General features: G+C 53.5%; 5 protein-coding genes across 5 annotated transcripts; 3 read left to right on the top strand and 2 right to left on the bottom strand.

Annotated features, from left to right (window-relative positions):
- Positions 1 to 3,196: 3,196 nt before the first annotated feature.
- On the top strand, positions 3,197 to 4,351 carry PLICBS_008877 (uncharacterized protein; the record flags this gene model as incomplete). The annotated part of the gene is made up of 2 exons (XM_065601483.1): positions 3,197 to 3,202; positions 3,332 to 4,351. 2 exons carry the CDS (start codon positions 3,197 to 3,199, stop codon positions 4,349 to 4,351), a joined length of 1,026 nt encoding a protein of 341 aa, XP_065457555.1.
- Positions 4,352 to 4,880: 529 nt separating this feature from the next.
- PLICBS_008876 (uncharacterized protein) lies at positions 4,881 to 5,944 on the bottom strand (the record flags this gene model as incomplete). The annotated part of the gene is made up of 3 exons (XM_018324648.1): positions 4,881 to 4,900; positions 4,963 to 5,279; positions 5,334 to 5,944. The coding sequence occupies 3 exons, from the start codon at positions 5,942 to 5,944 to the stop codon at positions 4,881 to 4,883; spliced, it is 948 nt and encodes a 315-aa protein (XP_018176042.1).
- A 2,855-nt stretch (positions 5,945 to 8,799) lies between these two features.
- On the bottom strand, positions 8,800 to 10,341 carry PLICBS_008875 (uncharacterized protein; the record flags this gene model as incomplete). Its single annotated transcript, XM_018324649.1, has 1 exon — positions 8,800 to 10,341. The coding sequence occupies one exon, from the start codon at positions 10,339 to 10,341 to the stop codon at positions 8,800 to 8,802; it is 1,542 nt and encodes a 513-aa protein (XP_018176043.1).
- Positions 10,342 to 11,138: 797 nt separating this feature from the next.
- On the top strand, positions 11,139 to 12,310 carry PLICBS_008874 (sedoheptulose-7-phosphate:D-glyceraldehyde-3-phosphate transaldolase; the record flags this gene model as incomplete). Its single annotated transcript, XM_018324650.2, has 4 exons — positions 11,139 to 11,211; positions 11,264 to 11,986; positions 12,041 to 12,194; positions 12,277 to 12,310. The coding sequence occupies 4 exons, from the start codon at positions 11,139 to 11,141 to the stop codon at positions 12,308 to 12,310; spliced, it is 984 nt and encodes a 327-aa protein (XP_018176044.2).
- Positions 12,311 to 12,847: 537 nt separating this feature from the next.
- On the top strand, positions 12,848 to 14,122 carry PLICBS_008873 (uncharacterized protein; the record flags this gene model as incomplete). The annotated part of the gene is made up of 1 exon (XM_018324651.1): positions 12,848 to 14,122. The coding sequence occupies one exon, from the start codon at positions 12,848 to 12,850 to the stop codon at positions 14,120 to 14,122; it is 1,275 nt and encodes a 424-aa protein (XP_018176045.1).
- Positions 14,123 to 15,260: the final 1,138 nt, after the last annotated feature.

Raw genomic sequence — 15,260 nt, 5'->3', positions numbered from 1 at the left:
TCAACCAGGCGCCCACCGTAATTGGCCCCGACAGCGAAGTGACCTTCTGGGCCAGACAGTTGGGTCCTTGCACGGATATCGGCAACGGCGTAGAAGGGGGGACCCTGGAGGCCTGGCGGCCCGTGCGTGCGTCGATGGCTACAACAAGAGGAGACCCTACGAGATAGACGACCGCGGCGAAAGTTCTTGCAAATACGGCCAGAGTATTATGCTCCAAATGTTTACTGTACGCTCAGAGACAAAGGTTCTACCAGAAGTGTCAGCGAAGTGCCACGAGTCGCACACTGGGTCGTTCGAGAACGGAAGTTCGTCGATCAAAGTTCCTCGACTCCAGTTGCTGCCCAAGGATAGCCAGCAGGGCCACGAGCCAGCTGCCATATCAGGTTACCAAGCGGTGCCAGCCAGACATCGTGACCAGGAGGTGAGTAAGCACGACTTTCTGTTTGTAGGGCGATATTATCGCACTGCGCTTGTTCTTTTGTACGTACATGCACCAGCTCATCTCGATACTTCCCATTACCTTCAGGAGGGAAGTCAGTACATGTATGTGGTCCCAAATCCTCTTTGTTCCATGTAACAGCAAGTACTCTTCGATGCAGGCGCACATGTAACCGTGTTGTTCCCGGAAGAGGGCGTCCGGTCAAGCCCTGGTACCTAACGGGCCTCGGAGGATCACCTCAATGCATGCCAAAGACATTGAAACGTCAGTCAGATACAATACGATCATGACAGCTTCGTTTCCGATGCCAGTGCCGAGACCATCCATGCAAACCATGCCGACCGTCCGGGGTTGGGCGCACCAGACCGCAGCTTCGAGCACAGTAAGCAATCCGAGTCTGGAAGGTCAAAGGGGAACACAGTGGCGGTAGCCTGGATCTCGGCAGACTGGCGCTGCCCTCCCCATTTGCCACTGGCCTTTAAGCGACTCTCGGGTTGGGTTAATTTAGTGTCGCCAGCGAGCCCGCTGGCGGTGATAGGACGGCTCAACCGGCGCCTTCGGTCCGGACGTACCAGCGAAGCTCGGGAGACAGCAACACTAATCCTTGCCCGGGAGAGCAACCAGGTGCCCAGCGCTCTGGTTGGTCTCTTAAAGCACTCTGTATTGCTGGCAGTCGCTCGTGGGCCAAGCGTTGGCCAACAGTGCACGCGTGTCCGCAAGTGACTGGACTCGGATTTGATCAAATGAGAGCAAGAAATGGCCCTACTCCACCCTTGTGTCAAGTCCATTTGTCGGCGCATACAACGGCAAAAGTTTTGAGACCATCTAACGAGTATAAGACCAACCTAACCTACCGGATGAGGCAGCTCATTTTAGGCAACTCAGTCCAAGCAGCTGCCAGCGCTGCGGCTTAGACGACGCATACCCATGATCAAGTTGCATGCCATCCAACAACGGCATCAAATTTGACTGCGAACTGACAGAGCAAAGAGGCGTCATGCCGGGATGGGAATCTTGTATATACAGTGACATGGCCGCACAAGGATTGCTGCCCATAGGAACAGCTGTCAATATTCTTCTGTTTTTGAAAGTCGATCACTTCTGCAGTTGAATCGCGGCAACAATGTTTCGCTCGTGGCTACTAGCCTCGCTCTTGGCGACACTGTCGTCTGCCCTGGGCAGAAGCGGTCGCTCCAATAGCCCAGCATTTGTGCCTGGAGCATATATTTTTGAGCTGGAAGACGGGCATGTACGCAAATGCTGACTTAAGCCGGAGCCGTGATGTCAAGCTGAAATGTTAGGACTCTTCCGCTTTAATCGACCAACTCGACTCGGTTGGCTCCATCCGGATGCACTTAAACCACAAGCTATTTAAAGGGGTCTCGGTGCAGCTTCATGACACTGAAACGGCCCATAAAACGGCGACGAAGCTGGCATCTATTGGCAGCGTGAAGCGGTCTTGGCCGATCCGAGTGTATACCTTGCCTAAACATGAGGTCGTGGGGCAGCCCGGAGACATATCAGCTCAGTCTTCCAACATCATTAAACATCAGGACAACTCCACTTCACCAGATACTTTCACTCCGCATGTCATGACCCAGGTTGACAAGTTACACGCCTTGGGAATCACTGGCAACGGGGTGAAAATTGCCATTGTTGACAGCGGTGTAGGTATTTTGAAAGCCCCTGAAGCGTTCGTCGAATGAACTGACAATACTAGGTTGACTACACGCACAAATCCCTTGGCGGCTGCTTCGGCGAGGGTTGCGTAATCTCATTCGGGTATGACTTTGTGGGCGATGACTTTGACGGCTACAATACTCCTCATCCCACAAGTGACCCAATGGATTGCTTTGGTCATGGAACCCACGTTGCGGGTATCATTGCCGCACAGCCCGGTACAAACCGTTTGGGGATTCTCGGTGCCGCCTACAATGCTACAGTCGGCATGTACCGCGTAGGCGGTTGCAGCGGAGTAAGTCCTGACGACATTCTCATCACTGCATTCAACACAGCATTCGAGGAGGGTGCCGACATAATCAGCTGCTCCATGGGCGGGGAGGGCGGCTGGTCAGACTCAGCGTGGTCTGTTGCTGCATCGCGTATTGCCGATCATGGAGTGCCCTGTACTATGTCAAATGGAAATGACGGTGCATCCGGCATTTTTGCTACACTAGAAGCAGCCGATGGCAAAAATGTCTTGGGTATTGCGTCGTCGGACAACTCAATAATCCCTCTTTTCCCTTATATATCTTACTTTAGTATCGACGGCTCCGAGTACCAAGAATTCACTTACGCCCCCGGCGGAAACGAGACCGCGCGCCAGCGCTGGAATATGACGATGCCTTTATATGCCATCGAACCTAACAGAACGGCGACTCAGGATGGATGCCCTCCGCTCTCCGAGGATGTTCCTGACTTGAGCAAGTATGTTGTCCTCGCGCAGCACGCCAGCAACGACTTGGTTTGCGACCCTGGATCGTTGCTAGCTCAGCTCCACGCCAAAGGTGCTGTCTATGTTCTTTTTCACCAAGACGCTCCGGGCCTTGACGAGACACATGTCACCAGCGGCATACTGGCCGTTGGCATGGTGCGGCGCGTTGCGGGCGAGACGATGCTGAAAGCTCTCAGGGCCGGAAGGCACGTCACAGTCGACATGAGGCCTGCTTCCAGGGAAACCCAATCTTTACGTTCGATGAAAATACGCGTTCGGCTGGAGCCGCTAGTCAGTTTACCTCCTGGGGCCCTACCTGGGAGATGGATGTGAAGCCCCAGTTTGGCGCCCCAGGTGGCCACATAGTTTCAACCTGGCCCGGCGATCGATATGCCATCTTAGATGGCACATCCATGTCCTGCCCGCTGGTGGCTGCTGCTATTGCCCTTGTCGCCCAGGTCCGTGGCACGTCCGACAATGTGCTGATGCGGAACCTGCTTTCAGCCACCGCAAAGCCGCAGATCTGGAATAACAGTACGCAGTATCTTGAGGGACTTGCACCAGTTGCACAGCAGGGCGGCGGCTTTATCCAGGCTTATGACGCGGCATTCGCGAAAACTTTGCTAGAGCCCTCAAGCCTATCCTTCAACGATACAGAGTTCAGGTCGGAGCAGCAAACCTTTTTCATTTCAAACAAGGGTAATGCCGAGGCTACGTACAAAATCTCGCATGTTCCCGCAGTATCGATGTACGTTCGTCTTCCAAACAGCGTCTACCTCATGTGGTTCCCAAACGAAATCGTTGACGCTTCCGCAACTCTCCACTTCTCGGACCAGGTAGTGACCCTGCAGCCGGGCCATCGCAAGATTGTTACCGTATCGGCCCAACCGCCTCAGGGCGTGAACGCATCTCGTTTGGCGCTCTGGTCCGGCTACATCACCATCAACGGCACTGACGGATCCGCTCTATCTCTTCCTTACCAGGGTTTGACAGGCTCGCTCCGTAACACCACTCTTCTAGACAAGCGAGGAGTCTTTGTCTCTACGTCGAACACGAACCAGGGTGAAACGGCAGTCCCTGCTAACACGACGTTCGTCGTTCCCTCGCCAGGCACGGCAACACACCCAAGTGAAGACGCGCTCCCGTGCTGTGCATTCCAGATACAAATGGGTAGCCGCAAGGTCAGGTGTGATATTGTTCCACTAACGACATGCCCGCCAAAGAACCTTACGGTCGACGACCCTCTCGGTAGCGGCAAGTTCAAGACAATCGGCCAGCCGTCTGGTTTTCCCGAGGTTTCCTTGACGTACGGTTTTTTTTCCCCTTCCTGGAATGGCCTGCTCGATAGCGGCATATATGCACCTCCTGGCAAATACAAGTTCATAGTACGCGCGCTCCGCATCTTCGGCGACGAGAACAAGCTGGAGGACTGGGACGTACAAGAGACAGTTGGCTTCAGGCTTGAATATAAGGCATAGGGTCCACGATGAGCAACATGTCGCCAAATGCCTTGCCGACCGGCTGCGATGTACATGCACTTCGAATCTAAGAATAAAGGTGCACTAATAAGCTCCTGTCAATTTAAACGCCTTGCACCGTTGTGGCCTTGTAAATTCTTGTTTTAACTCACGTTTGTGGGGAAACAAGTGAGACCAGTCAGGCTGGTGTCTAGTTGTACCAAAGTGGTTGCAGGACTTTCATGCCCTCGACTCGGTTCATTCATCGTCACACGCATGGTGATTCTGATTCTCCAGAACTAAGGCCGGCATGGCCAGAAGCGGCAATCCTTCAGTTGCGTCTTGTTCGTATACAGTCCTGGAGTGATCTAGTGTCGCGTCATTTTGGTACTTTTGATATATCATCGTTGGGTTTCGCGGTTATGGCCGCGCTTGCCAACATACATATATGTCATAGATGATAATATGTTAGAAGCTATATGCTGGCCAGTGCAGCGGAGGAGCAGTATGATTTCCCTCGTCAATTGCAATCATCAGATGCTATCTTCTGCTAAGATATCGATTCCGTGTCTAGAATGTCGGTCAGCATTTTGTTGCTTTAAGAAGGCGCTTTGCCAGGCCCAGCCACTGACCAATTCTCTGCCACGGATGTCCCTTACTGGATTCCAAATCTGAGAGATGGTGCTGCTCCTTGTTTGACAGCCTCTTGCTGGCGTTGGTTTGCGCCTGAGACTGAACTCCATACGACCTTCCGCTCCTGGAGCCGGATCCTAGTTGAGGGAATAGCCGCAGTAGAATCAGCCGCAAACTAGGCAAGCACGTGCAAATCATCCCGACATTGACTTCAATTGTGGACCAATACGCAATGCTCCACTGATCCCATGTCGGATTGCTAGAGTTTGCGAAGAAGATGAGTGAACGCAGGCGTAGGATCGAAACGATTGTCACACTGTCCACGCATGTTAGCGTAGTTTCCCAAGACGCAACAATCGCAGCAACTTACAATGCTCCTGTGAGAAACATAACTGTGACCCCAAGCTTCTTCTTCCAATGCAAGTTGAGTGCGCGTACTTGACTGAGAGGCAAAGCAATCAACCATATATCCGCAGCAACGCTGATCGCTGCATTCGCCCACCCAAAGACGTTGATGTTCACACAATTACCACCGGAGTGCTCCACGTATTGGGTCCAATAGTAGCTAATTGGGCTGCACTGAAAAACAGCCGTTACGACGAAAGCGACGCCGAAGAGTATGTTGAAAATGGCCGTACCCCATAGCAGTCGTCGGATTATAGCCCCCGGAAATATGAATAGATAGAAGAGCGACAGGCTGAGCTTGATCAGGGAGAGCTCTGCAAGGTAGAGGATTTCCATGACGTAGAGGAACTTGACGAATGTCGTCAGCTCCGATGGATCCATGGTCCATACGTCCTTGCCTAGCCCGTGGGCAGCAAGACCTTGCACGTTGATGATCGTGCACGATATCCGAAGCGCTAGAGTTCCGAGAATGACCTTGTCGTCCGGGCCGAGCGATTGTGCTGTGCTAAAGAACTGTTTGAAGGCGACGCGGATCAGAACCAATAGCACCGTAATGGTTCCAAGCGAAATGGACATGGCACTGTATTGTCCGGCCTTGTCTCTGACAGGATATTTGCAGGCGGAAGACGTGATATTCTTCGCAGCTTCGTTGCGGAGACCCAAGTCAGCGCGAGCTCGCGACACGGCGGGAAAAGTGCGTATTGGTTCGTACCGAGGGCTTGTGGGAGTGGGCATGACGACAATATGCATTTGCTAGCCTCGTCTTCGATGGCTTTGCTGTCGCAGATGCATTTCATGTCATCGAGTGAACATGACGACTTGGACACGGTCGAGGTCAAACATGATTGCTGTACGACGTTAAAGTTTGTCAGTGGCTTACGGAAAACAAAGAACGCGAAGCTGTTTGTCAAACTCACGGCACATTTCGGAATCTCCAATAAGACCTCGGAAGGAGTTGGCAGGGGCTTATCCGTGCCCTCCGCTTGCCCAAAGCAGAGCACCGGCAGGACGGCGGCCAAGAGCACCACACTGGGCCAGAATCGCATTGTCGCGACGAGGCTCAAAGGCCTGCGAAAAGCAATGAGACGGTTTGGCAATGTGCGGCGCACCGCATCTGGGGTCTGGAGGAGTCTGCCGGGCTCCCTGTCCCGCTTGCGGTACAGAAACCTCAAATGGGATTGACGAACCGAAAGCAGAAGAACGCTGTCCAGGGACGGGAGGATGCGTCGTGGGGGCTCATCCTTTACATATGCGCACGTGAAGTTGTGGGGAGATCAAGATGCCGTCCGCAACTACCACACCCCGTTCTTGCATTGCCCTAGGCCCGGTGGTGGCGTTGGCGGGCGGCAGGTATCATAGCCCAGCTCAAAGCCATCACAACCCCTGCCAAGCATGGACGGCCGAATGGATGAATTGGACAAACTCCAATGAACACCCTTTAGGTAACACCTTGAGAGAAGGCTCCAGGGCCACCCCTTCCACATCATCGGGGCTTCCAAATCATCCAGGGCTGGATCGGGCATTGCTGGCCGGTCGCCATGGGTGCTTAATACCGATGGCCGATCAGCCCCTCCCAGCCGAGTCAGGGTCTGCGGCAACTCTCTCTCAAGGTGTTGCCCCGTTGTCTCAGCGGCGTTCAAGTCTCCTTTCCCTCCTTTGGGGCACCTGTGGGTGCTATCGAAATCATCAACCCTGGAGCGCCACATCGCGGACGAGCTACTGCACGGCACGGGCAGCGGTGGGTAGCTTGGCTTCGGCCGACACACACTCGCGCGCCGTTTTTCGCCTCCCCGACGTGCCCCAAGGCGAAGATCCCACTTCAATTCCTCAGACAAGTTGTTCAACTAGTCGTCGAATAGGGCAAGTTTAATTTCACAACAAGCTGTCTTTGAGCGCGGGCCGCACTGACAGGTTCTGCCAAAAGTATCCGGGGATGAGACGGCCGTGGTCGTGGGACTTGATGCATGTGATGTCCGACCAGTCTGTCGGGAACATCGACTGGACCGAGGGCCACGTCCCTTTTCCGCATAGATCGGCGCAACGGGCTGGCAGACACTTCGATGCAGCATGCAAGACAGTCGCAGCCAGCGTGCGGCCTGCCGGAGAAGCCCTGTCTTCTCAGTGGCCACAACCTCAAGCAAGCGCAAACCGTGGCGGTTCTTAGCCCATTGCCCGGAGAAACGGAAGCCGTTACGACACTCCCATTGAGGGTGGCACACCGTCATCGCTTCCGCCAATGTTCTGCAACAGCATCGCGTGGCTACCATGTGCTGCTCAGGGGGTGAGGTTGCCGCCACAGTCGGTGACACCCAACCCACCCCACGATGGGTTGACGGGCCGCCGCGAGAGGAAACCCCCCCGAAAATCAAGAGCCCCCCCGACGCAAAACTTGAATCGTGCCCTCGAACAGGAGATGGGGCACGACCCAGACTGCTGCTCGAATCTTGCTTGAGGCACACGAGCATGACAGAGCTGTCAGCCAGTCTTTGAGAAATGAGCATCTGCCACTGTGGGCTTCTGCACCGTATGCCGCGGTCCGCCGAGCCCGCTGTGGGCCAGCGGAGGAGACCAGGGGTGATGGATCCATGACTGGTGGATGCTTTTCGCCCACACATTGACGCCCAGTTTCATCTGGTGTCTCGCAAACCTGTCGCCTGCTCGAATCAAGGCTTCCCCTCACTCACATGCATTTCGAGACTTGGCCGACGGGACCCCCTCTTCGGCCCAATTTGCAGTGTCGGGCGGTTTGCCGCAACAGCCTCTGCAGTTCAATTCCCCAGACCTTGGTCCGTTCAAGACAGCGACTCAGCCCTCAGACATGACTACTCGACAGGGACGTCGGCACCGAGACACTGACTTGCTAGCCCGTTCTCTCCACATTGCTTCGTGACCCCAATTGGACCCCCCACTCGGGGTTAACACCGGTGCTGGCTGTGCCTTGCGCAAGCGGGCCGCCTAACGCATGCCAACGCGGGTACCGACACCGAGGAGGTCCAGCGGCGACGCTCGTTCCGCTGTGCTGGTTTATTAGCTCCCCTGAGCCGTCCCGCCTGGCCGCTGGTGGCTCTGAATGCCGAGTCATTAGCATCTCGAAAACTTCAGCGATTGAGAAGCTGATCGACGCGCTTCGGGGTATTTGCCCCGCAAGCAAGTCGCCTGGCGCCCTTGTAGCGTGTCGGGGCCCGCCTCTTCAATCTTCCCATCATGATACGCGGTTTATTTGTGCGTTTTCAGTCGGCGGCCGTATCCGGCCGGTGACGTCTGCGCTGTCAGGCCCCGTTCACTCGACTTCATGTTTGTTACCCTGCACCTGGTTCGGCTTTACACGTCGGCAACCTCAGAGGTCATTGAATGGTCGACTCGTATCGAAGTCAAAGACAGCATGGATGACTCATTGCGACATCGGGCAACAGTATATACCACTATAAGGACTATACGACCTCAGTATTCTCGCATTTTTCGTTCTCAGGTTCATGCAGGGTTGCCGCCTTCTTCTCGACCGCATTGACAAAAGTGTAACTCCTCCACTCACGCACTGGGACCTTATCCATAAAGAATCGCTCAACTTCGGAAACAGTGCGACCTGTTGTCTCGCCGACACAAAACCAGATGTAGGCCAGAGTGATGAGTGTTGTGCCTGCATATACAAAGCACATCATCGGCCCCATGTTAGCCGAATAGTACAGGTATGGAGCTGTAAATGCGATGATGTAGACTGTGATGAAGAATGAACAGATCGCGACGGATACGATCTTGTTTCTGTTTCTCCCGACGGCCATTTCCGAGTTGATTGTGTAAGCCAATGGACCCAGAGAGAAGTTAAAGCAGACTATCACGATATAAGAAAACACCACAATGGCGATGCTGACAGAGGAGCTGAAGTTCCCGGCGGAGTCGCGCGTTGTACCCAGACCACCGACAATGATATAGGACGCGAAAAGCCCCAGTGTGGTATACCAGAGATTCTGGCGGCGGGGAGTCTTGTTACCCAGTAGGACGGAGACGGCGACAGCAACCACCTGCAGAATGTTGGTTATCAGGGAGATTGTGAAGGGCTGAGCCATCCCAATCGACTGGGCGAAGACGACACCATACGAATAGAAGAACTGGATGCCGTTGATTTGCTGCGCGATCATGGCGCCTGCTGAGTAGATGACCTTCCGACGTTCGATAGGGTCCATGATCAACGAGCTCCAGGACGACTCGGAGGCTAGTTGCTTCTCAAGCTCTATAGCGTCTTGAAGGACCTGCATGTCGCATGATGGATCGTAGCCTGGCATGCTACGATTGATTCGCTCCAAGGCAATCTTGGCTTTTTCCGTCTTTCCCTTTCTAGCGTACCAGGCAGGGCTTTCGGGAAGAAAAGGCAGGAAGAGTATCATGAGACCTGGCAAAGCTATGAGCAGGCCAAAGGGGATCAGATACGAGTTCTTGCCGGATATAGTCGAGGTTCCTTGGGTGATTGCCGATCCGACTAGCTGCGAGCAAGACTGCAGCAACTGAAACATCATGAGGGCAGGTCCTCGGATGGCGGTCGGAGCAATTTCTCCCATGTATAGTAGGCAAGTCACAGTGAACTGACCGATGCCGAGACCAATGAGGATACGTCCCAGCACGATCAGTCCTTCTGAGCCGTGCGAGGCCAGCTGAACAACCGCTCCACCGATGATACAGAGGCTGGCGCAGAAAAAGACAGCCCTGCGCCCGAAGAAGTCGTTGATCGGAGCCGCTATGAAGGCGCCGGCGAGTTCTCCAACGTAGATGATGGATGCAGTGAGCGAGAGAAACGAGGTTGTAAGAGCCGGGTTGCCGTCCGAGTCCGTGGTCTGACCATAGTCATTGATGAAAGGGGTCATGCCCTGAACGCCGGTGTAGTAGATCTGGTCATAGCCGTAGCACAAGGCACCAAAGGTCGAGATGCCACAGAAGAAGAGAGCCCATTTATGGGCACCCCAGTTGATCTTCGTCTCCATTTTTCGTAACGAGTTCGTGGCCGTCTTTGTATGTTCGTTGACGGTACAAGCAAGGTTTGCCCAATTTTGTGGACTCGTGAAAGGAAATGGCGAAGCGACAGGTGAATCTATATCGAACAAGGCGGAAACGAATAAAAGCCATGGAAAGATCGTAGCACTTTATATAGCCGTACAGGTCTCTCCATTGCATGATCGTATAGGGAATGTTCTGCAGACTCAACGCTGAACCTCATGGAAAACCATGGGGAAAGTTAGTTTGCGGGGAGTTTGCGGGGGCAGAAACGGGTGCTGCCCGTGTGCATGCCGTTCGCTTGGATTTGGATCACACCAGTAACACTGTCGGATGTCTAGAGTGCCAGCCCGAGTTTTCCACGACCCACGGGTCACACTTCTGCTCAGATGTCGTGATCCCGCTCACACGGTCGAGTTCTATTGGCGGTTGCCGTTTAGCCGACTTGGACGTGGAGTCTCCGTGGGGATATCGGTCGGGTCATCGGATGCTCCCCGACGGAGCCTCCCCGACACACTAATCGATCTGGGCCCAGCCATTCGCGAGCAGCGATGGCCTGACGAATGGCCGCACTTGAACACCATCCATACGAGCCTTGTTACCGTACTTCTCGAAACTAAGCAATGCAGCCCTTGGCAATGCTTACACTAAGGGATTAAAGCCAGGTTTGGATGGTGTCGCATTAAAGTCCTTTGATGACCACGGCCAGTCTGCTAACGCAAAGACTGATACAACCCTCTTTCATTCAGCTCTCGTTCTTCGGGCTTTTGCCACGTCACGACGAAACATGACGACAACACCATTGAAGCAGCTCCAAGTCGCGGGCACTGTGGTCATCGCTGATACAGCAGATTTTGCCAGTAAGCTGATAAGGTGTATCAATTCAAGGGGTTTAAGTACTGACCGTTTTAGAAATTGCTCGATTCGATGCCTCCGAAGGCACGACGAATCCGTCGCTCTTGTATAAGGCAGCAAAAGATCCCACATATGAGTCACTCATTAGAGCAGCGGTTGAATATGCCAAGTCTCTCGATACTGCCGTGACATCAGCCGAGCGTCTGAGCGCCGCTGTTGACTTTTTGGCCGTTCAGTTTGGCACGCAGATCTACAGTCTCACCGGCCGCATCAGCACAGAGGTTGATGTTGCGCTGTCGTTCGACGCAGATGCCACGGTTGCATCCGCATTGCGGCTGCTGGAGCTGTATAAAGCGCAAGGAGTTCCCAGAGAAGCTGTCCGCATCAAGATTTCCGGAACCTGGGAAGGTATCCAGGCGGCGCGTGTTCTTCAGCGAGACCATGGTGCGAGCTGTCTCGTGACCGTCGTCTTCAGCCTAGTCCAAGCCATCGCCGCAGCCGAAGCCGGTGTAGATGCCATCGCTCCTTATGTCGGCCGACTCGCAGACTGGGGCCGGCTCCATGGCATCGAGGGCGACCATGGAGTCGCAACTGTATCCAAGATGCAGAATTATCTGAGAAAGTTTGGATACAAAACTCAGGTCATGGCAGCCAGTTTCCGCACAACAACACAAGTGCGAGCGTTGGCAGGAGTAGACCTCCTAACGGCTTCTCCTGAGATCTTGGAAGCAATGCCACATGAGACTGAGCCGGTTGCTCCAAAACTGACCCGGAACACTGGTAAGCGAAACAACATACAGGAACTTATTCTCAATCTCTCTAACCCTTCGCAAGTCCACGATCTGGATGTTCCCAAGATCTCGTACATCAACGATGAGCCCAAGTTTAGGTGGGATTTCAATCAGGACGAGTGCGCGGTGGAAAAGTCCGCTGATGCCATGAGGCAATTTGGAGAAGACACGGAGAGGCTGAAAGCCATTCTCCAGCAGTATGGTTCATTTAGTTAGTTGATAGAGAGATGATTCCGCCCATCCGGACCGTTCAGATCATTCACACTGATCAAACTCAAGTCGGTTCACAATGAACTACAAAATCACGCCATAAATAAGGGGAAAACTCCGAGCCCGTCTGATGTGATCGAGAAAAGCCGCCGTTTCTGATGACCCCGGGCTAAAGCGAAACCCAGGCGTGTCAACGTCGACGTCTCACAAACATGAATTTCGCGTGGAAAGCGCCAGTCGCTATGTTCTTTGAATGATCCTTTGCTAGATATCCACGGCCTGCATCGCATGGTGGTCTGATTCCGCCTAGTCTGCTTCCTCGACTCACAAGTGCGATGGGATCGTTTACACTGGCCCCATCGGGGAAGCCTCCGACAGATCCACTTCGGGGGACCTCCGCCATTGCATTTTATATCCGACCTAGTGCGAGTGTTAAAACCCGCGGATACAGAGACGCGCAGTCACACCACGCCCAGGTTGGTAATGCCATGGGGATGCTATTTGATCGGGTATATATGCTGTGAAGCTTCGTCTCTCATGATGTTCCTGGTTGCATTCGTTCCTCGTGACATCCTTGTTTCTTTCCGACCATGGTCCAGGCGCTTCCCCTGTCATAATCTGCTATTTGTCCAAAGTAAACATGCCATACATCCTTGGTCTCAATAGTGGCTCGTCCTTTGACGGCGTCGATGCTGTACTATGCACAATCGATATCGCTGAGGACGGTCATCCCACACGCCCCAAGTATGTCGACGCACTCACTGTGGACTGGCCTGAGGAACTGCAGCCTCTGATCCTGCGTGCTTTCAACAACGACCTCACAATCTTCGAGATGACGCGACTCAACTATGCTGCCGGGGCAGTCTACGCAGAGGCAGTCAACACATTGATTCAACGCGTTGGCATCAAAGCCAAAGACATTGATGTCATTGGTTATGACGGCCAGACCATTTACCAGGAGCCACCCAATCGTCAAAAGGAGATGGAGTACCTCAAAAGTCAAAGCAAGAGCTTGGTCGATCTTTGGATGAAGGGCGGCTACCCATGTGGCTTCTTCATCGTCGAGTCTGGCGTTGTTACTGCCTTGACTGATATCGACACGGTTACCCAGTTCCGTCCGCTCGACCACGCTCTCGGCGGCTCGGCGGCACCACTGATGCAGTATCTGGATTTCGTCTCTTTCCGAAACGATGGAACGACTGTTACTCTCAATATCGGGGGAATCGCCAACCTTCAAGTGGCGGATGCCGATCGCTCAAAGATGATGGCATTCGACACTGGCCCAGGCAATGTCATGATTGACCACGTGGTGAAGGCGCGAACCGGTCGCAGTTACGACAAGGACGGAGAACTGGCCTCGCAGGGGAAGATAATTGCACCGCTGCTGGAGCAGCTGCAGAAGCACGAGTTCTTTTCGCGAAAGCCCCCCCGCTCGGCATGGCGGCTTGACTTTGGCGCTGCGTTTGCCGACCAGATCCTGGAGCAGTACGCCTCAGCCTCAACGGAGGACATACTGGCGACCCTCACAATGTTCACTGCGACTTCAATCACCCGCAGCCTTACAGAGTTTGTTCTGCCCAGGACATCCGTCAAGAGGGTCATCGCTTCAGGTGGAGGTGTACAGAACCCCACCATCATGAAGTTCCTCGGAGAACTCCTCGAGCAGAAGGGATTGAAGCTAGAAGTAAGCGATGCATATGGCCTCCCTGCACCATACAAAGAGGCTATCAAGTTCGGAACCATGGCCTTTGCGTGCAAGAGGTGCATCGCCAATAATATTCCTGCTGCCGGTGGAGCCTACAGATATGGAGTTCTGGGCAAGCTCAGTTGGGCACCAAGCAAGGCCAAGTTTGGAGGTGAAGTAACTGGCAGAAATGAGAGGGTCCTTGGCCAGCTGGGATGGACGAAGCCGTAAGTGTGAAGCGGGGAACGTCTTGTCTGATGACATGGAGGCAACGAATTTGGCCCATCAGTTCTTGTTTCGACTCAAATTCCTTGTTTATTGTGGTTGCCCTTCTTTAGCCATTCCAGTATTTAATACTTAGTAGCTGCGAAAGCCTAGTGCAAACCACTCTCAAAGCCTCGCCGCTCAGTTCGCAGCAACATGAGACTGTTCTTTATCGTAAGCGACTCAAAAGGGACCCTCTCCAGGACCATCTCGACCATATCCAGGAGCTTGTCCACTTCACTGGGGTCTTTAAAGATGTTTGTCAAGGTTGGGACCGGTTTTGACTGTAGAAGCACAAGATAGACGGCGAACAATAACTGGACGTCACACCAGTTATAGTAGGACCGCTCAGTGTCTGTACCGATGTCGAGGCGCATGTGATGCATGTAAACGATCAATGCTGCGCTCTCCGTGCAGTCGCGGCAGGATTCGTGAACCCAGGGGACATTGTCGAGGTTGACAGATACTGGGTCCGGTGGTCGGATGGTGTACTCTAGCTCCTTGTGCAGGTAGAAGTACAGAACTGGTCGGTGTAGAAGGAAGATGCAAGAGAAGTACCTAAGAGCAAGCTCTCTCTACCGAAACCCATCCATGAGATACTATTCTCCAAAGTCATGGAATCACGTACCTGTCGCAATGATAGACTTTGCCGACTCATAGTAAATGTGGTGATGTCTCGGGCGAATTGGTGATCGAATGGAAGGCCTCGAGACCACTGACGAAGTTTCGTCGAATAGGAGTCGACTAGATCCCCGAGCTCGTGGGGCGCAGCGTTGGCATTATCTGGCGAGTAAAGGTCGTGCAAAATCCGATTTAATGTGTCTCTGAGGAACAGATGACCTTGTATGAACGGCGTGATGTCATTTTCGCCAGTCGGGATATTCGACTCTACCTCGGTAGTATCGAAAGGGGTCGGCCAGTATCTGTTGAGGGTGTGTTGGGACTGTGACGGAAACGCGTCCAATTCGGTCAAAATGTCACTGCTTGAGTTAGCAGAACGAAGACATAATCTCTTTTCAAGTACAGACCTTTCCAACACGCAATGAATGAGAGTGTACGCCTTGATGCACTCCATGCTTGACCTATTCACCACATTATCAGTGGA

The sequence above is a fragment of the Purpureocillium lilacinum genome, assembly GCF_023168085.1.
Source record: "Purpureocillium lilacinum CBS 284.36 DNA, scaffold_6, whole genome shotgun sequence".
NCBI classification, from domain to species: Eukaryota; Fungi; Ascomycota; class Sordariomycetes; order Hypocreales; family Ophiocordycipitaceae; genus Purpureocillium; species Purpureocillium lilacinum.
This window is presented reverse-complemented; position numbering and strand designations above follow the sequence as displayed.